Source organism: Neopsephotus bourkii, unplaced genomic scaffold (assembly GCF_033783945.1).
Source record: "Neopsephotus bourkii isolate Nb327-2 ecotype Australia unplaced genomic scaffold, CSIRO-AGI_Nbou_v1 NB_479, whole genome shotgun sequence".
NCBI lineage: Eukaryota > Metazoa > Chordata > Aves > Psittaciformes > Psittacidae > Neopsephotus > Neopsephotus bourkii.
In genome coordinates, this window is record NW_026900980.1 from 1,786,414 (window position 1) to 1,808,593 (window position 22,180).

General features: G+C 42.6%; 1 protein-coding gene across 3 annotated transcripts in view; it reads left to right on the forward strand.

Moving 5' to 3' along the window:
• The window catches only part of CALCR (calcitonin receptor), a 169,035-nt gene that overhangs the window by 99,058 nt on the left and 47,797 nt on the right, over positions 1-22,180 (forward strand). For 2 of the 3 annotated variants that reach the window (XM_061350087.1, XM_061350088.1), the window contains exons 3-4: positions 11,684-11,837; positions 15,814-15,924. In XM_061350087.1, coding sequence (XP_061206071.1) covers positions 11,684-11,837; positions 15,814-15,924 — 265 coding nt within the window. Of the gene's footprint in view, positions 1-11,066; positions 11,182-11,683; positions 11,838-15,813; positions 15,925-22,180 lie in introns of those variants that run through there. The other variant, XM_061350089.1, reaches the window with a different exon arrangement.

Below are 22,180 nucleotides of genomic sequence, written 5' to 3' on the forward strand. Positions count from 1 at the left end.
GATGCTTTCTAGCTTTTTGTACTTATGAAGAGCCACAGAATATATCTGAGATTTGTTTCCTCAAGTATGTGAGCTCCTGTGAGCTGGAGCAATTAGTTCATCTCTTCAGTGCACATTTGTCTCTGCAAGAAAGATGGAGTGTCAGCACAGTGTATCCAGAGGCATCAAACAGCAGAGATTAAAGAGGAAAGAAGCTTGGGTCTCTTTCCTGTGTGTCTGATCAATTTTGTAGGACATTGAGAAAAAACAATTCTATTCTCTGCATGACTTTGTCAAGTAAGGATTGGCATGCAGTGCCTACAAATGGTAGCTTGGTCTTCTCCTGTAAATGAGGATTGATGCGAGTAGGTTTTTTGTACAGATTCCAATTTTGTTGTCCTGAGCCAACCACAAAGTGAACAGTAAGGACAAAATGGATGATGCAGTTAAAGACCACACTATTATCCAATTAGATCCGTTAGACCAAGATTGCATTTAAAATAAATTAATTTTGAGTAAAAAACCATTTTGTACAAGTTCATTAAGTCCAAATCTATTAAATTTTTACCAAGCCTCAGTCACTAAGCTATGCAGAGTCTGGTACACTATGTCAGAAGGCTTGTGAATAAGTTTCATTCACAAAACATGAAAAAATAATTATGTGAAAGCCTAAATTTAATTTTCCATAACTGCACAAACTGGCAATGTTTGGAACACTGCTGTCGGAGGTTCAGGTCTCCAGGAGTCAATTAGTAGAGCACTTGCAACACACCACCACTCAGGGTGTACCCATTTGATTCTCAGTTGGGAGTGTGATGCACATTGTTGGCCATGTGGTCCTCTGGGATTCTGCCACCTGCCCAGCTTAGTGCCTCTCACCATGAGTCTCAAAACTCATGTCTGTGCGAGCAGTGTAAGTGCAACCCTTTCCCTGCTTAGACAGCAGCTCTTCCAGCATCTGTTCCTCAGCAAATGCCTTTGTGGGCCAGAAGAGCTGCTGAAGATCTGTCCAGGCCTCCTTTGGCATGTTTCATCAGAACCTTACTTGCTGCCCACAAGTCTCTCAACCCACATCTGCCCACAGATGCCTTTGTGGGCCAGAAGAGCTGCTGAAGATCTGTCCAGGCCTCCTTTGGCACGTTTCATCAGAACCTTACTTGCTGCTTGGCATGGCTAGCAGAGCCCAGGGGCTTCCCTAGCCTTGGATGATGAAATCCCCCAGGTCTCATCACCTGAGGCCATGACTTTGAAAACTTGTTCTGAAGCCCCTTTGGATTATAGGTTGCTTCAAGCAGTAAGGAAGTGGACTTGCAAGTTCTGGAGCTCTTCTCACACAAGGAAAACTCAAGACAGCAATCTGCTGATGTTTTTAAGTTGTTAGAATTGTGAGAATTTGAGTCTCAAGATGCCCATGATTGCCCAAATTGTGTTGCCTTCACCCCATTTCAGGGGTGATCAGGGTGTCTTGTCTCCACTTTTACTTTTAAAAAGTGGGTGTTGCTGTGCAGCTGATTGCCCTAAAGAGGCCCCACGCAAGACAATAACCAGAGCTGCAGGCAAAAATCCATGAACTATTCTGTAGCTTTCCTTTAAGCTCTCAGTTTGCATCAGGCTACTCTGGGAGTAAAGGTTCCTCATGTGAGCAAATACTGCAGCAGTGGAAAAGAACCGTAAGATTTGTGAGTTGCTTTTCATTACAAGTACCTTGTCTTCATCTACTGTGGCTCATAATCTCATGCTTGTTTAAACAGCTGCCAGAACCTACAATTTAAGTTGCACGGCATATCACTGTGGGATAATTTCCATCCTGCCTCAACAGCAGTTGAGTATGGGACAATTTTAACATTCAGTGGTTAAATAAAACATGTCATGTTGAGGTATTTCCCCAAAGAAGTTGCCTGCTGTTTCCTAGCACATCTGTGATGGATGAGAAATATTGTTACGTTTACTGAGTATCATGCACTAATAACCTTCCTAAGGCATCACAGTCATTTTCTTTTCTGTCCTAACACTAGCTGTGAAAAGTACTTCAAATGTGACTGAAGTATGAGAGGGGCTCTGCAACCAGTCTAAATGATGCTGAGATGTCACTCAAAGATGTGATGTACTGAAGGGCAGGGGTTTAGTGACCCACAGAGTGACTATACATAGCACTTTTAGAAGAATTGTAATAAATGAACGTTTGAGCTGTCAAAATCAGTAACAAACAGTTAGAGCATCCAGAATTTAAAGTATGTTTTGACTTATCTCAACAATAAATGTTGCAGAATTACTGTATTCAGTGGAAGGAGTGAAAAAAAAGGCAAAGAAAGCTACAAATACCTTTTTTCTTAAGTGTCATGTCTCTATATGTATAGTCAACAACAGTTTATATACTTAAACTCTTTGAGGGTGGAAGAAAAATACTTGGGGGTGCTTGTTCATCAGGTCCAATATTTTGTGGGGGGGAAAAAAAAAAGCAATTTATACTTGCTTTGTCTGGATTATCTTTTGCAAAAATGGGCAGTCTTGCACAGGTTAAAATCAGGTGTCTGTTTTACATGAAGTAGGGTGCTATTTGTTCATTTCAATATAGTGCAATAATGAAGCCAAACTGCTTTCTCTAGATTCCTTTCTTAATTCTAGGTATAAAGTGAACTTCAATATTCCCAGCAGCCTGATTTTTTTCTCTTTGTAATGATAATTCATTTTCTTGTAACAGTTTGTCACGTGGTGGCTTGGTGGTCGTATGTATGACGTCATTTACTTGGACTTTTAGGAGTGACATCATATGTACGGCTGCTAAACTGCTGCATGGGACATCACTTAAACAGTTCTCTTCTGAAGAAATCATACCAATCATTTTCAGGCTGTGAACACATCCTTATTATTAAGTTGTGAATTATGTATTTCTTTTTAATAAAGAATATTTATAAATGAATGAGGCATTCCTTTGTTGTATCAACATCATTTATATTTCCACCTGAAGTTACTGATGGAAGGGAAGGCTTTTTAACATGCAGCAATGGACTCTGAACATTCAAATTCTGTTCAGTAACATAGGTAAATGAAAATTACTTAATCATGGCTTTTTATGCTGGAAAAGTGTTTTAAAACCTAATTCTTAAAATACCTAGATATAATTATTAAAACATAGCAGCAGAGGTGTTTCCTTATCATTAGATCCATGAGATTACACACGTATAGGCACAGAGACTTGTGAGACATTGTCAGCCTCTCCTATTAGCATGACACACACTAAGCTTTCCCTCCCATGTTGCCATTCCCAAGCTCCTGCTACTTCTGATAAGAAAAAATATTGACACAAGGATTTCTTTCTGCCCCGTTTGCCCTTTCCTGACCCCTCCAATCAAGAGCGTAAGAAGACCAAAACAAATAATACCTGACATCACAAATTGTACCAAGATTTTTGCCAGAGTGAGCTCCAGGAATACAAGGCTGGATCATTAGCCCACTGAATTGACTTCAGAGAGGTCAGGGTTTAGGCTCAGACCCCTGAAGTGGTGGAGGACATGTGATTATCCTATGCACGATATAATACACCAGCATTGCAAACAGAGATCTGATGGCTCAACCTCTTGCAAGCCACCCAATTAATTTTTTCATTAATCTGCTGAAACAGTCATCTGATTTTAAGGTAGAAGAAAATATTGTTCAAACTACCATGGCCAGATTTTCAAATATAGGCAAACAGAAATAAGTAACAGCAATCAAAGAGAAGAGTGCACGAAAAGGGTGTATCACAGATGAACAATAGCAGTAACACACTTACATATAACCCCTTATTTTGATTTCACACATAAGCTATGCAAGTACATCAGAAATGCAAAGAACTTTGGAAGTCTGAGCCTTTGCGTTTGGTGAAAAGAAAAAAAAAAAAACAAGAAAATTTAAGAGACATCACAAATCTAGTATTATCCCAGTTTTTATCCAAACTTGCTTTAGAATTACTGTATGCCATTAAATTATTTCCACTGATGAAGTAATTTCCATTGAGTATTAGCAACACAGATGTATTTATATGTTTAATCTCTCTGAGTGAATTCCTGGCCCAAATGTGGGCAATAGACATTTTGCTGGCAATTTTGACTGGGCAAATATATAATAAAATATATGGCTGCTGAAAGGCAGCAGAATGGGCAGTCCTCCTGGCTACATGGTTGAGCACTTTAAATAATTTTGTGCACAATCCAAGACAACTATCCACCATCACATGTACTCTCTGTCTCCAAGTGTTAAATTACTCACATTAACATGTATCCAACAACAGACTTCTTCAGGAATTGGATTAGCCCCTTACACATAGCAAGTTATTACAGAATCATACAATCATAGAATATTTCGGGTTGGAAGGGACCTTCAAATATCATCTAGTCCGCCCCCCCCCCCCCCATCATAAAATCATATGATCATAGAATAGTTGGAGTTGGAAAGGACCTTGAGATCATCTAGTTCCAAGTGCCCGGCCATGGGTAGGGACTCCTCACACTTAACCATGTAACACAAGACTTTGTCCAACCTGGCTTTGAACACTGCCAGGGATGGAGCATTCGTAACTTCTTTGGGCAACCTGTTCCAGTGCCTCACCACCCTTACGGTAAAGAACTTCCTCCTTATATCCAATCTAAACTTTGCCTGTTTAAGTTTTAACCCATTACCACTTGTCCTGTCACTACTGTCCTAGTGAAGAGTCCCTCCCCAGCATCCTTACAGGCCCCCTTCAGATACTGGAAGGCTGCTATGAGGTCTCCACGCACCCTTCTCCAGGTTGAAGAGCCCCAGCTTTCTCAGCCTATCTTCACATGGGAGGTGCTCCATTCCCTGATCATCCTCATGGCCCTCCTCTGGACTTGTTCCAACAGTTCCATGTCCTTTTTACGTTGAGGACACCAGAACTGCACACAATACTCCAAGTGAGGTCTCACGAGAGCAGAGTAGAGGGGCAGGATCACCTCCTTCCACCTGCTGGTCACGCTCCTTTTGATGCAGCCCAGGATACGGTTGCCTTTCTGGGCTGTGAGCACACACTGAAGCTGGATCATGTTTAATTTCTTGTGCACCAAAACCCCCACATCCTCCTCTGCAGGGCTGCTCTGAACCACTTCTCCTCCCACCCTGTAGTTGTGCCTGGGATTGCCTGGACCCAGGCATAGGACCTTGCACTTGAATTGGTTGAATTTCATGAGGTTGGCATTGGCCCACGTCTCAAGCATGTCAAGGTCCCTCTCAATGGCATCCAGAAAAGTGCTGGGGTGATTTGTTGCCAATCTGTCAATCTCTGCCCTCTGCCCTCTAGTACCCTTACGTGATACTTAGCTGAGGTTCCTAAAACTGTTCTACACAACTGAGTCAGTTCCTTGTTTTTCTTGAGTGTTGCAGGGAAAAGCTGCCATGCGATTTAAACCAAATTGGGATTGAAACACTTTACTGAGCTATCAAGAACAGGGAATTGGGAATGACTCGATGTGGTTTAAAAGCCTTTATTGATAGTCTGGACACAGGGATTAATTTACAGGGACAGCCCACAGCAGTGCCCAGTGTGTGGTCGCCATGGGCAGAGGCATCCCCCTGGGCATCCCCCTGGGCCATCCTGGGCACAGGCACTGCCTCAGGGCCAGCACCTCAAAGGCCTTTCTCCAAGGCATGCTGGGCAATGGGGCAGCAGCAGCAGGAGGGCTGCGGTGGGCAGGGCTGTGGGGGCCCTGTTGCCCCCGTGTCATATTGCCAGTACCTGGCAATTCGGCATCACAGTGCTCTGGGGCACTATAAAGCCCCATGCCCTGCGCCAGTGCTTTGGAGCTCCAGCGCCAGGTGCTGGGAGTGTTCTTGCTCCCAGGCTACATCAGGCCAGCAGCGTTTTGCTGTTGTTGGAAGGCCCTGAGATGGCTCCAGGTGGAGGCAGAAAAGGCAGTGCCAGCGTCCCCTTGTCCCCTCAGAGGCATGCCCATGGACCGGGAGCAGGTCTTGCTCTCGTGCTCAGGGAGTAGCCTATCGCCAGCACTGGGGTCAGGAAGGAATTTTCCCCCGGGGCAGATTGGCACCGGTCCCCGGGGGTTTTGTGCCTTCCTCTGAGCACTGAGCATGACCACTTGTCAGGGCTCCTCTGGTCCTGGTGCTCTGTGTTATGGCCTGGTGCTCAATGCTCCACGAAGGCGGCCCCTCGTGTCCTGCAGCTGGGGGGGGGGGGGAAGGCTTTTTTGCCTCCAGGTTTGACTCGCAAGCGTCCCCGGGGTTTTTTGCCTCCTCCACAGCCAAGCACAGCCCCTCCATGGGGCTCCTTTGGGTTATTGGTAGCCCAAAGGCAGCTGCTCGTGCTCCACGCAGGTGGCCCTCGTGCCCCCCCATCCGTGGGGAGGCAGCCTTCTGCACTCCCAGGGTGGCCCCAGCGTGACCCCGGGACGCCCAGGGTGGCCCCAGTGTGGCCTCGGGACTTGTTGCTTCTCTTTGTAGCATTGAGCACCCCCTCTTGTCAGGTCTTCCCCGGCCCATTCTGGCTCGGTTCTTTCTCCCACTGCTCTCGCACCACCACGGCACCGCTGCTGCCCCGGTTTTGTTCCTTTGTCAGGCTGCAAGGGACGTTTTGTCAAGTTAGACTGAAGGATGCGTCAGCCCACTGCTGGCTACGCATGGGCATCGGGTTAATGCTTGTGAGCGTCAGCTCTGAGATTTAGAAAATAACCCTAGAATCTAAACTAAACTAGACTAATATTAACTACATTGAAATGAGATAAATAAAATAACTTTATTTATTAATAAATAGAATACTTTGTCTCTGTTTAATGTGATTTGTGTTCTGATTTGTGTCTTTGAAAGTGGCTTTGGTGCTTAAAAGCCCTTGGCATTTAAGGCAGATAATGGTCATATCATTACACAACTCATCCTGAGTGCAGGGAATGGAATGGAACAGAACAGCTATGATATGCTATGCATATAGTTCTGCATGACAAGCTCTGATGTAGGTCTGAGGGGCCATCTGCAGTGCAGGTCCCAAGGGAGGCTGGTTCCAGGCACTGAGGCGTATGAACACTCTGGACCCTGACAGCAGTACAGCTGCACTCCTCATACGCTCTCCGTTAGACCTGTACGGGGTGCCACTGGAGAGAGAGTATCAGGCCAGGTGGACTCTTGATGGAGCGCTGTAGTTCTCAGGCTCTTGTGTTTGGTTGTTTCTCCAAATGCAACAACTCAGGCATTTTTAAAAACTAGTATTTGGGGGAGGGATGGGGATGGAAGCAGCAGGGAGATCACAAGGAAATGAGCAGGTACGGCCCATGCACAAAAGATTTGCAACCATCGAGTTGAGGAGCACATCTGCTTCAGGCTGAGGGCTTGATCTTTGAGCCTCACTGCTGTCAGAGATGTGCTCTTTTGCTACCCTGTAAAACCCAAATAAACCGGATGAACACAGACAAGTTTCAAAAACAAGTTCACACGTGTTTTTCACAACTCTCCTCAGATGCTCAAGTTACCCAGAGACAATCAACATCTCTCACCCCCATCAGAAGGCACAGGCCTCCTTCCCACAGAGTGACAGAGCCAATGCCTGAGGTGGGACATGATTACCCGTTCAGTCCCTTCCACTGGCACAGGGCTGGGAAGAAACATCATCTAGTATTTCCTCAGCAGGTACTGATAGGGAAAGCAGGAAGTAGGGAGAAAAAAATCGGAAGTTGGAAAAGACCTACACTGATCATCAAGTCCAACTGCTCGACCACATTGGGGCTGGCCAATAGTAAAAGCATGTTATTAAGGGTGTTGTCCAAATGCCTCTGAAACACTGATGGGCATAGGGCATTGGTCACCTCTCTAAGAAGGCTGTTCCAGTTTCTAGCCATCCTCTAGGTAAAGAAATGCTTCCTCATGTCAACTCTAAACCTCCCCTGGAGCAGCTCTGAACCATTCCCACACATCCTATTGATGGATCCCAGCAAGATCAGCACCTCCCTGTCCGTTTCCCCTCCTTGGGAAGAGCTGTAGAGAGCAGTGAGGTCACCCCTCAGCCTCCTTTTCTCTGAACTAGACAAACTCGGTGCCCACAGCCGCTCCTCACAGGACAGGCCTTCTAGCCCTGTCTCCAGCATTGCTGCCTTCCTCTGGATGCATCCAAGGACCTTCCTGTTCTTAAATGGTGGGGCCCAGAACTGCACATAGTACTCAGTGTGAGCCTGCAGCAGCGCTGATTATTACAGCAGGACAATCACCTCTTCTTTTTTTTTCTTTAATATATATTTTTTGTTGTAAGTAGCTCCCAGCTGCCTGGATTAATGTCCTCCTCTTTTCCGTATGAGCTACGGTGGACGCTCATAGCTCCTGCTCAGTCTGGGCCTGGAGCAAGCAGCCCAGCTCCCTCTCAGTTCCCCTGACACCTTTCAGCTACTGACAGTGCCCCCCAGCTCAGCCCCTGCTGCCGCAGGACCTCCACCAGGGAGCACCGAGTGCAGCTCTGCCCCTTGTGCACCCTCGCCTCACGAGACCGGTGCAGGCACTTTCTGCACCCCGAGCTCCGCGCTGCAGCCTCCCCTCTCATCGGCTCTGTCTGGTGCCGACGCTGCCACCGCCGGGGCTCCCAGACCGGGTCCTCGCCCTCAGGCGAGCGCTCCCCATTCCGTCCGCTGCCTGCTGGCGCTTCCAGCCCCGCCATCCCTCATCCGTCATCCGCGGCTCCAGCCCCGCCATCCGCCCCGCCGCGCTCCTGCTCCGCTCGGGGCGGGGCCTCCCTCCTGGCACCGCCCCCTGCTCGCCCCTGCTCGCCCCTGCTCGCCCCTGCTCGCCTCAGCGGAGCTGCCGGCTCCTGGGCAAGGCCTGGCGGGGATCGAGGCTCCCCCGGTGGCTGTCGCCGGTCGGAAGTGAGGCTCCTGAAAGCGGTGTTTCCTCCCCCTGCGGTGCTGAAGGCTCCTCTCTGGAGATACTCACCTAGGCAAAAATCGGGTTCAGCTAGGTCAGGTTGCTCAGAAACACATCCAGCCTGGCCTTCAGCGTCTCCAGGAGTGAAACTGACATCTTAAGACTAAAGTGTTTTCACTCTCAACTGTGTGTTACCCACCAAAATCTGTTTCATCGTCACCAGTTAAAAGATGTAAATAGAGCCCTCTTTTTATGATGGCATATCTTAATTCTGATTCCAGTTTATGTGTTTCTACATTGTGAAATCTCCTGGGAATGGTCTGTTCTTTTAAAAATTATGTGTAAATGAGGCCAAAAAAAAAAAAAAAATTGGGGAAAGATGTTCTGAAGCACTGAACCATTTCTGCAGTTTCTATCTGTGTAGCTGGCACTTGCCAGTTGTTTCATGTCTGTGTTGTGCTGTATTCCACACAGATAAAGCAAATGAAACTGCAGAAGTATTTATGGCCAGCATCACCATCTTTCTGGTCTCTGTCAGTGCGAAGTGAATTTGGTCTTGTTCGGCCAAACAGAAGTGAAGAACCGATATCTCCTTCCTAGAAGAAAACAAAATATAAATAAAATAGTGTTTCAGGGCAAGGAAAACTAGTGATGTTTTCCAAGCATAATCAGATGGTTATGCTTTCAAAATAGAGGTGTGTTCCCAAGCTGGCCCAGAGTATCAAAGGAATCATCGAGAACAGAAGCAATGCCATGGAAGTCTCTCTAGCTTTCTTTGTCGATACTGTTATTCCTCTCTTGAATGCAAATAGCTTTGAACTGAGCTATTATGCAAAATAAGAATGGAAAAAATAAGCATGGAATATCTATGAATCACTTCAGAGAAGTACTAATGCCTGTGGGAATACTTGGACACAGAGACCTGAGGGTGTCTTAAGAACCTCATCTGCACTTTCCTACGCTACAAGCTGGATTTAGGACATTGCTTGGTTGGTTTTTAAATGATCCTCATGTACTCCTGCGACTCCCTTTAATTTTTTCATAAGTGAGGGATCTGTGATGTTTGGCGTTGCTTCTGTATTTCCTGTTCTGGCTTTCTGGATGCTTACTTTTTCACTTGGATGGACAGATGAAATGCTCCAAGTGGCTTCACTGGCCAAGTAATCTTTGTGAGTGTGTATATATGCGCATAACTTTTATATAAAGTTGTTTCTGCCAGAAAATATCTTCCTTCTTATTCCTCCTGCTCCATTTCAAGCGCCTGTTTAAGTGCAACAAGCCTTCACTGCCCTCCAGTCTTCAAATAGTAGCTGTCTATAGTTGAAAATGTTTGTATCAAGAGATTAGATAAAATTAAGAAAAAAAAATTGATTAGGTGTAATTATAAAATTTAAACAGGGGAAGTTTAGATTGAATATAAGGAAGAAGTTCTTTACTGTAAGGGTGGTGAGGCACTGCAATGGATTGCCCAGGGAAGCTGTGAAAGCTCCATCCCTGGCAGCGTTCAAGGCCAGGTTGGACAGAGCCTCGGGTGACATGGTTTAGTGTGAGGTGTCCCTGCCCATGGCAGGGGGCTTGGAACTAGATGATCTTAAGGTGCTTTCCAACCCTAACTGTTCTATGATTATATTATTCTATAAGAAGATTAAACTGAGATGGTTTGGCACAAAAGATTCAGGATAAAGTAATGGCATTTTTTTTAATAAGTCAAACAACTGTTTTTGCTGTGTATTTTATCAAGGTGTTTTAGTTGTGCAAATGGGGAAAAGATGAGATGCAATTGCTTCTGATGTGCAATTAAAAAAGGAATAAGAAGTAAGCTGATACTTGAATTTTCAAGCTTGTCATGTTTTCAGTCTGAACAACTACAGATGCTTGCTTAAAGACCTGTGTACTAATTTTTGCTGCTAAAAATGTCAAGTTTGTATGTTTATGAGAATCCTAAATTTTGACTCTGTATGTTTTTGTGATGGCTTTAATATGGTTTAGTATAGGGAAAAACAGGAAAGTGCCACAGCAGCATTGCTTTTGCTTGGGGAAGCAGAGGAGTTAATTCTTTCATATCACCCACATGCAAAGTGTCTTGATACAGAATTAAAAAAGCAGAACAGAATTAACTACAGCTCCATACTCTCATTTCCACCCAGGCTCACAGACCTGGGCTATGCAACAGAGGGATAATTGAATGTATGGAAATAAATATAACCGACCTCTCTACCTCACATTTTTGCCTTCCAGAGGCAATGATCCTTCCTTTTGCTCTACAGGCAGCTCAAATTGGGAGAAGTCAGAAGATGCCACTTGATAAAGAGGACCTTGCTATTCAGACTCTCAAATTTAGGGACATTTTGCTTAAAGGTACTGAAGTAGAAGCTAAGACCAGGTAGTGAGGTTAAAACTGTCTGCCCTGTGTTTCTATGACCACACTTGAAGAAGCTCAAAGCAGATGACATAAACCATTAAATAATCTGTTTTGAGGCTGTGGCATTGAGTTATTTTGTCTGGGCAGTCTAGAGGAAAATTGACACGAGCAGAAGTACATGGGTATAACTCTGGGAAGACAGAAATTTTTTTTGCAGATCACTAAACTAAACTAAAAATTTTTGAAGACTTTATCAAGTATTTAATGGTGCTCTCTTTTGCCAAGAAAAAGGGCTTGGTTAAAATCCTGTGTTTACAATGAGGTAAACTACTAAAAATTCAGCACTTACTTTGCAAACAGTATAAAGCCCATCATAATGCTAAACATGTGTGCAAATAAAAGGCCTTTGAAGAATGCCTGATAGAGATTTGTGACTTTTATTTTATTTCATCCTCCTGGTTTATTCACTTGAACTAACAGTTTTTCCTTTCTGTACAGAGAATGATTCCAAGTCTTTCTTCTACTGTAAATTATACTGATCCTACATTAGAGCCTGTTGTAACTGAAAATTCAGTCATACGACAGAAGATAATAGATTCGCAGTTCAAATGCTATGAGAGGATGAACAGAGCTCCTCCGTATAAGAAAAAAGGTAAAAAAAAAATCTAAAGGAATCTGTTTGTATATTGCCATGCTCCATTACATAGGTATAAAGAAACATTTTCTTCTGTATACTAACCCATAGTTTTTCTTGGGGCACAGTTTCCTTCCTGTAAACAGTAGTCAAATTCACACTTACAAATTCACACATCCTCTTAAGTGCAAAGAAAGAAAAAAGCCTGGAATGAACCCAGGGAATGAACAGCTCTTCCTTCCTTCCCATACAGACAGTACCTTCCTCATCTATGTTTCTGGCTCAGTGCTTTGCTGCTTGAGTATCTCCTATTCTTGCTTTGGGAATAGCATTCTCCAGAACCTTTCAACAAGTTCACACAGAGATCAGACCATGAATGGTGATCTCTTAAATAGAAATGTTGTTCTGTTTGCCTTTCTCATTGTTTTGTTTTTCTGTTGTGATTTGACTGAAAGCTGTCATGCTCAGTACCAATACAGGTGTTACAGGTATTCTCTATTCAGCAGTAACATTAGCAAGAAGAGGTTCATAAAACACTGAGCAGGCACCTTCAGTGAATACGGGCCATATATTAAGATTAATAAAAAAGGGAAATGACAAATAACAGTGGTGGTACAGAGGCACAGTATAAATGAAGCAGCATTTCCGGAACTGAGAGTTCTGATTGCTTTTTCTCACAGGAAATCCGGAAGAAGTTATGAGCAGGCTGTAAAAAAAAAAAAAAAAAAAAAAAATTGAATCCATTGTGGGGATTTGTGCAAGTAAAGAACAAAGATGCTGGTGACATAGTTTAACAAAAAAAGTATTAATAATCATGATTAAAAAAACACAACCTAATAGAAGGGGTGGAGATAATATGGGATTTTTTGTAATACACGAACAAAGACATTTCCACAGCTTTTTACCACAAAGATTTTACTGGCCTCTGTAAGACTCAAAGAAGAATTAGATGTTAAGATATTCAGGTCTTGGTGCAGAAATGTTTGGGAATGAATATGGAGATTCCATTTGCTTTAAATAGGTCTTTGTTCAGGCAAAAAATGGGGAAAACCCGTAAGTGTTTAAACAGGCTTACAGAATAGAAAGCATCATGTTTCAGACATACAGAAGCCTTTAGTTGCTGGGCTTGATGGGGAAAACACTGTCTGCCCAAATTACTCTTTTATGCTTCATCTCTATAAATACATCATTTGATATCCATTGATAGTTGTGCTGGATTCACCTTTCTTTTGCACCTTGCTCATGTTATTACCTGCAAAGAGCTGAAGTGTTTTCCCAGCATGAGCTTGGAATTTGTACCTCTCATGACATGTGAATTCCTTGTAGTGTTCTCAAGGGCTGCATTGTTGCAGGAAGACTGCAGTGGCACACCTGCAGCCATCCAGCACAGCACAGCAGTTTCTGCAGTCTTTCAAGTAGCAGCTAGATTTAAGTGATGCCACTGGGGACTGTTATGTTCATAACAACATGCACTTAATTTATTTGTAACCCAGAATGAAGATAATGGGTGACTACGGAATCATGCCAACACTACTGAAGTTGCAGTTTCAACTGAATTGCAGGATCTTCATCAGCCCTCCATATGCACACTTCATAAAGGATTGGAAATGGACAAGGGTCTAAGTCTCTTGGCTGCAAATTTGAAAGACTGGATAGGATGAGATGGGAAATTCCCTTTATGCAAAAGACAGCAGTAGGGGTGTCTCCTGGAAGGAAAAGCCCAACATACAAGCTGAAGGAGTATACTGGGCATGCATTTTCAGCACAAACAGTAGTGGAGTGTAGCACTAAGGTTCCCAGGAAAGCCCACTGTCTGGTACAGCTTCACAGAGCTAGCTGAGATGTGTCTGATTTGTCACTGGTATCTTTGCAGTTCCTGATGTAGCTTACTTGTACATGGGAGCAAAGGTAGTTTAAATCCTTCATAATCAATGAGGGCTCAAAGCTGATGGCAATGAACTGTAGAGAACTGCATCGTATCTCACACTCGGGAGCCAGAGAGGTGGTATAATAAAGATGCCCATTTCAAGGTAGAATTGGTTACCTTAAATCCCAAACAAATAGCATAATGAATTGCTCAGGCAAATGGAAGCACCTGAACATCCCTCTAGGACAACACAGCACTTCCACACACTGTCCATCTAAAATGTGGTGTCCTTAGCTGGTGATTTATATAACAATATCGTGTTCAACTCTTCTTTTTCTGTTTTATTACTTATACTGTTCTGTTTCCTGCAGTGCTTAAAAAAGAAATACATGTTCGTCTGTGTGGGTACATATATATGTACATGTATATATATATTTATGGATGTATGTGTGTATATATATCCTGTTAATTACCTTGAAAGACAAATTCCACAATGCATAGATCAACATCAGTGGTTTTATTTTCTTTATCACGCAAGGCAAAGGATTTAGTGCTAGAAATTCCTAGCAAACTCATTCTGCAGTGTCTTTCAGATACAAGCTCAAGTTGCAAACATTCTCTGCTCTTCTTTGATATTGCAAAACAATTCCTAAAAGTCTTTCAGATACATCTCAAAGCTAGAGAAGAACGTGAGAATGCCTGAAGGAAAGACAACAAAACTGCTGATATGATGATTGGTTAATTAAGTGAAAAAGTAGCATTAGCACATTTATCTTGACAATGGAAAAATAGATGTGCATAAAATTTTAGCTAATGAAGAAAAAGTGGTCATAAAAATATCTTTTTTTGCTGGACAAAAAAATCATGCCAATTTTTTTTTTTTTTCTTGGGGGGAAAGAATTGAGAAAGTTTTATGCTTCAGTTTTTAATCCACAACTATTTTGACTTAAAAACGGTCATTGGTGCTAATCTGAACAATTGAGATGTCTTTTTACAGCTTTTTTGCTTTTGTAAGAAAGCTTTATCTGTGAATAATTTCAAAAGCACCAGAAGCAATTAGCTGCTTGTATTTTATTAACTTTATATGGTTGATAGATGCCTTCCATGTGATACTTTCAAAAACAACCTACATGGTCATAGCAGCAATTCTGAACCAAAGCAAAAAAAGAACCAAAAGCAAAAAAGGAACCAAAAGCACAAAATTCAAGATATATCTTCTCACTGTATAACCTTTTAATCTGATAGTCATGATGATAAATAGCTTTTCCCCAGCACAAACTGATTTTAAATGGAAAATAAGTAGGAAGTATACAGTTGGTTTTTTATGTTTTGCTTTAATAAATCCAGTGAGTCAGAAAAACGTGTTACAGCAAGCAGTCTCACAGCACAATTTTTGTGGACCATAGTATATAACATCTCTGTAACAGGAATCAAGAATCAGCCGTGTTCTGCCTCCCTAAGACGGCCATTGTTTCTGGGGCTAGGAACAGTCCTTGTAAGGGACAGAGCCTGGACAGTGCTGCCTTCCCAGAAGGGGCATGAATCACAACATGCCTACCCAGACAACATCAGCAGACAGAGTTTGCCTGTTACAGGTTGGTCTTGTACCCACTTCATCGAGTTTGTAGTTATGTCATTGATCTCTAGTGTTGAATAATGCAACACCTTTACAGGAATTTATCCCTGCAAATACCCCTTTTAGCTGGGACATCCCCGCAAGGACTTCCTACATTTACATTTCAAAGACTTGATTTTCAGACCTGCTGAACAGCAGAAGGTGAAATGAAATGTGGGTGTAGGTGTCTGTAAGTTGCCACTTGTGTTATAGCTAAGGACAGAAGGTGGTTCAAAAAGAGAAGTTTATAGGATCAGACCCTACGTTCAAAGTTCAGTTCAACAGGCTTTAAAACATTACTTTCCAGTAGAATGAACACCACCATCAGGTCAGCAAAACCAAGTACCTTGTAGCACTCAAATACCACTCAAAGTGTAACAGTAACAACAGGTTTTATTGCAAAAAGAAAACTTGATTGTCTGCAGAAAGCTATAGTCCTTGAGAAACTAAAAGAGAGCAAATTCAGGAGGGACTGTGTTGAATTAACTACTGCATTCCTCTTAAATGTCCAGGACTGTTCTGCAACCGAACGTGGGATGGCTGGTTGTGCTGGGATGACACACCTGCTGGCAGAATCACTGCTCAGAATTGTCCAGATTATTTTCCAGACTTTGATCCAACTGGTACAGTATTTCTTTTTATTATCTTACTTTTCAGACGAAGTCTTCAGAACATTCATGCCATCAAATGGAAGCATTTTCCCAGTGGCATTTTTAGAGCATTGTGAAGTCTTAGAAGTTTGGCTGAAATTAAAATATATCAAGCTAATGGGTTGCCTAATTTATATATTTTAATTTGTAAAAGATTTTACATTTATTTATATTTGTGTAAATGTAATCCATAATCCATAGCCAGGATTATGAAATGTAGTTTATAAAAAAACCCTAGCTACTTAGTTACAATGCCAAAACATTTTTAGCATCTCATTCTAAGTTTTTGTAATGAAAATACGTATGTGCATGAAACATGTATCAGCATGGGTTTTGTCCAGGTTTTGTCCAGGTTTTGTTGGAAAATACCATTTTATGGAAGATGAGCAGAAATAATGTTCTTTCAGTCTCCAAGTTTCAGTTGTTCATTGAATTCTTCATACAAATACTATCAGCCCTGCAGGCTAGGAGAAGTAATTCAAGGACATTTAAAAGGACACATGAAATGAAAAATCAAGGACAGAAATATTGCTAAATAGATATAAGGAAATATTAGACACAGGTGTAAAATTGCAAGGTTATTGTTTGAAGAAAGAAGCAGTTGTGTGTTCCATCCTCAGGACATGTTGCTTATAGGCAGTGCTTGATGCCACAGTGCACTAAATCCAGCATAGACACAGGGTGCCAATTGCAGTTAAAAACTGTGAAACTAAACATTTAGGGGGCCAGGGTATGTAAAGCTAAACATTTTATGTAAGGTTAAACCAAAATGTATGTTCTCAACTGGAAAGCAAAGAAATAGACTAGTGGATAGCTGTGAATTAATTACCCAGTATCCTTAGCTAAACTGTTGATTTTATTGAGCCTGTTGCCTATTTAGAAACAGAGAAGTTTCCAGCTTGGATCAGACCCATTGTGCATTTTTCTGAATACCATTTGCAGTAGATGAATAGGAAAATCCACAACAAGGTTTCTGCTTTCCCTGTTTCCATGGTTCTCATAGAAAAATAATTGTGGCACTAACAGTCCTAGTTTATGCACACTTCATGTGCTCTTCAGCTTATACCTGCAAAAGTGGGTGTTGGACAGCCCTGTGATTACAGAATTCTCCCAGCAACTCAAGATCCTCATCCCTCTGTGTGTGTTTACTGAGCCACTCTCCTGCTTGCTCCCAAGCCACCTATTCCCAGCTTTTCCACTTGTCTACTTGTCTCCAGTGACTTGTTCTGAACTAATTGCTCCTCTACAACAGCAGTCTTCAAAGTAACGCTTGAAGTCCTCCATGGAGAAGCGCCTCACTCCACTTATTAATGCTTATTAACGCCAAGGTCTGTGGCTTGTACAACTGGTTGCAAATCACTGCCTAATGTACAAATATGTGCTGTAGGGTCTGGTCCACAGTGTGTGCATATTGCAGTTATTCTTTCTGCCACAATTTAGAAGTATTCCTCTCTACACAGCCACAGGAGGAAAAACCTCCTCCAGTTATTAATTTGCTACTGTCGTCTCTGCTGTCCTGTTTAGGAATAATACCTGTGTTCTTCTGGATTCAGTATTTTCGCCTGGCACATCTCTCTTCTCCTTGTCAGAAACTCTGTCAGCCTCTTTGCCTACATCCTGGGCAGTCAACACTGTTTCCCTAGCTTGGCAGCAGCTCAGCATCTCCTGGGTGAGCCACAGCCACTTTCCTAGAGTAGCTGTTGAGTAACCCAGCATGTATTACAGCTACAGTGCCAAACCAGCATGTAGCCAGCCTTTGCTTTACACATGGCTGATTGTCACACAGGGACTTAATAAAGTAGGAGGGAGACAAAAAATCGTGAGGGTGACTAAAAGTCTTTCAACTGCTAATGGAAGTGGCTGCCACTTATAGGTAGCCAAAAGCTCATGTTCAGCTCTTGTGAGAAGTCTGTCAGGTTTTGTGCCGCAAGTCATCATTTTCTCTGATAATTTATGCTTGATAAACAAAATACAGTTAGATTTTCTGCTGAAAAACAGGAAACTCATCATGAAGAACAAAGATTTCACATGATGAAAACTGCAGTGCCTGTCAGATTTGCTTTGCATTAAGTCTTTATATATCAAACCACCTTGCATATATTTTAGGCATACAAGTAACTCCATAGACTTCTGAAACAAGTGTTTCATGCTCTGCTGCATTGGGCTGCACATAGATCTGCCAAACCAGTGTGTATCAGCTCACTGATACGTTACTTTTGTCTGAGGCCAGGTATAGCTTTGAGTCCTGGAATAAAATGTTCAGCTTTCTTTTGTGCTTTCATATTCACACGATTCCTAACTGGAAAGGTGAAGCATTATCCAGTAGCATAGGATTGGATTCTCCTCCCATCTGCACCTGTGTTAGAAAGTATGTTGGAAAGTAAACAAGGTGAAATCGTATTCTGGAGAAAAAGACCCAGAAGCAAAATGATAGAGAACGCAAACAGTGCTTTGTTCATTTTGTCTGACAACTTCAAAACTAACTACCATCTGTAGTCCCACTTATTTCACTGAAATTATGAACAGTTCTTACTAGATAGACATCCGTGTTCTGAAAGAAGGAAGGAGCACTCTGATAACCCAGTCTGTTTAGTTAGCTAGGGCTTCCCACACTTCCATCTTCACCTGAAGAAGCTCTGTCCTGTGAAAGGAAATCAGTACCTGAAAGCTAGCAGACAAACAGGAACTCCTCTCTACAAGCTGTGACAGCTTTTTCCTTTTCAAGAAACAACTGCTTCCTCTTGCAGCAATCTCTTTCTCACAATGGCCATCACATGCAATGTGATAATGCATATAACCAAATTAATTTGTCTGAAAAACATGCCGAGACCTACTGCTTTACCGCCTGTAGACAGCAGGAAATTCATCGTCTCATCCAGTCCTGGCTGTGAAGCTCTGAACAGGGCTGGTTTATACTCCCCTATTCAGGCAACTTGTACAGTTTCTCTTGAATTGTATTTTATATTCATGTTTTATCCAGGTTAATCTTTGGTGTAATCACTTGAAAATGTTTCCAGGTCATGCTGAAATTGCTGGGAATTGAATTTGATAGGAATTTAATATGTAATTCATGCTGGCAATATTCTTGCTAATGGAACAAAATGTATTGTGGATGCAATGGCCTTTTAGGGAGGCAGATTTATTGGAGGCAGCAGGAATAGCAGAGGATTGACCTCTGCTGTCCATAGGCTGCTGGGTTTGTGGCAGGGGAGTGTTGTATTACCCACCTCACCCTGCCTGCACAGTGTCTTTGTTTGGGATTTATTAGGTGCAGCGACATAGCAATGGAGCTGAATGTGCAAGTTGCACTGTGGCAGCCATACCTTTTCATTGCACTTTTGCTCCCTTTCCCCTTAGTCAAGGAGCAGTGAGTGGTTAAGAGCAGTAACCAGCCCAGCAGGGAGCAATCCTGGCTCAACTTTATGATCCAAGGCTGCATTTAGCAAAACTCAGCTCTCCACTTTGTTAGGTTTCTATCTTTGGTCCCACTTTGTAAGCCAGTTACTCATAACTCTCCATGCGACTCCAAGATCCAGGTTTCTAGAAGTGCAGTTTAGAAACAGATCCATATGTATTCATAAACAATTACCTCAGATGATGATGAATGTGTTGTTACCTCTCATAACCAAGGAACATGGAAATGCAGCCCTACACTTGCTCAAGTGTGGATCTCAGCAGCGGAAGGGACAGAGGCACTGCGGTATTTATGCTCTCTGCAGCTCTTTCCTGTGCCATACTGCAGTCTCTGAATTGCTTTCTCTTTCTGCAAAGTATCTTTAGAGAATTAAGGATAAATGCGCCGTGTAGGAGAAGTGGGGACAGATGCAATAGCTCTTGCAGATCCTTCTGGACTTACCAGCTGTGATGCCTGTGACCACAAGGGACTGTATTTGAGGGACACACATGCACCCTTCTCACAACTGGCCAAACGCACAAAGCATTCAGCTGAGTTCAGTTGCCAAGCTGACAAGAGCAGCCACTGCAGATGAGAAATCATGTCCTTCCACAAACCAGAGCAAGAGACTTTGGGCAGCAGCAGCAGTTGCAGCCCCTTCTACCCACCCGGCTCCTTGAAAGCAGGAAGACCACTTCCTCAAGCACCTTCCCAACTGTGATGTTCCTTCCTGCCTACCCAGTCCATCGTGTGCTCTTTCCCACTGAGCACTGTGCAACGGCAGGGCGACATGCCTGTGCTCACAGCAGGCTGCAGGCGATAAACTGTGTCCTTGGTGTGCAGGAGCCCCAGACACCTGCTGGAGCACCCTGAGCAACACAGGGAGAAATGGTCTTGGGAAAGCCCTTCTCTTGCTGCCACAGAATGCAGATTTCCTGACTCTGGCTAAAAAAAAAGCCAGCTCTGGATTCCTGCTGGTTCTGTTTTCCTGTCTGGAAGTGACATCATTTAGACAGTGATAAATAAACCAAGTCTGAACTCTGTCCAGCTTCTTCTTTTCCCCCTACCCTTCTGTGTATTTCTGTCCTGCTTCTTAGTAAGCTTGACAGCTGAACTTTAAAAATCAGTTCTTATCCCCTCAGTGCACAGTATGACTATATTATACAGATTCCATTTCTGCTGACTGAGGCACTCTGACAATAATGATAATGCTTTGCTTAGTAAGACACTGGAAGTTTTTTAGGGTTTCCATTGTATTATATAAGATTCTTTTTCATTTTTGAAAAGTTTTCTTCTAGAATATTTTACTGAGGTCATAGGTATATCAGACGTGCTCCATCAGCTATTCCCTCATCTGCAAAACTAAGTACTACACAGGTCTATCCAAACAATGTCAAAGAATCCAATGTCTGGTATGTGCTGAGCATGCACTGCAACAGAGGAAAACTTACTCCAACTTCCAGCTTATAACTTGACAATAAATAAAAACATTGGTGTTGACTCTTTTAACTTGTGCTAGCTATAGTGTTGGTCTAATTGTAAAAATGCTGATTGATAGTTATCATGCTTGTTTGGGTTAAGATATTTGTTAAATATAAATGGCTGAGGTGTTTTTATGAAAACATGATTCATTAAAGCACTATTGGTAGTACAGACAATACCACATGCATAACTATTACTACTAGTTAATCTTCTTAGACACTTGCACTACTCCCATGAAAATACCCCTGCGGATGAGATTTCTCCTTTTTTTCCCAGACATTTCTTGCAGTGTCTGTTTTTTAAGCTAACCACAAAGAGCCAGTACAGCTGGCTATGAATTGCATAACTTGGGGTTTCTAAAATCAGGTGAGACAAATCGCAGGCAATGCCACTGTTCCTTCACTTTGAATAATGTGATGTCTAAGTGGTGGGCTACCCAAGCTGATAGAGTAAGGCAGAGCCTAAAAATTAGAGTTTGCATTGTATTTTAATAATCTTAAAGCCCACTTTTCCATTTTGCATTACCCATCCTTCCACATTGTGTACTTCTTTAGAGTTTGCTAGGTCCTTCTGCTTAACATTAAAACCAACTCATGCTCAGGTTCATAATACCACACCTTGTACTAGGCCACTGTAGAATAACTTTCGTAGAACAGTGGTTGGATTACAGACTCACAGCTATATTTCTGCAGAAAAACGTACATTTAGAAGAGATGTTGGACAAGTTTGAGTCACTTAGATTGACAGTAGGGAATCTTATCTCCCAGTCCCATATTCTGGCAACATTACAGCAAGAAATCCATGGGCCATGGCTGCTTCCAAACTAGGAGCAGTTGTGTTTGTCTGGCTTCAAGGTAAAGTAAGAAGCCACATGTTTTTTTCTAATTTGCTGAGGCCACATTATGCTTCATCAGAGTGCCGACAGATACTGAAGTACAGAGATGATGGTATTATCGTTATACTCTATGTCATATTAACAAAAGCCGTGTACTTTGCAGAGTGCAAGGGATAGGAGGTACGATGTTTGTACGCTGTGTTCCATGGTAGTATAACCATTAATCTTTTATCTATGACTGAAGACTTTTTCCAGCTTTAGATAATATCTGGCAACGAGTACATTGGGAACATTTCTACACAGGCAGCCTGAGATTATCTCCAAGCTGCAGCGATGGAAGGCTGAGATAACGTGTACTGTTCTCTTGGTATTGTTGATGCACGTATTGATTTTCAACAAGTCCCCCAAAACAGTGATTTGAAACTTGAAGTCATTTCAAAAGTGTGCTGTGTTCCGAAGGATTGTCTTCTTTTTTCTCTTCTTTTTTTTTTGCAATGGCACTATTTCTAGTCAGAGGA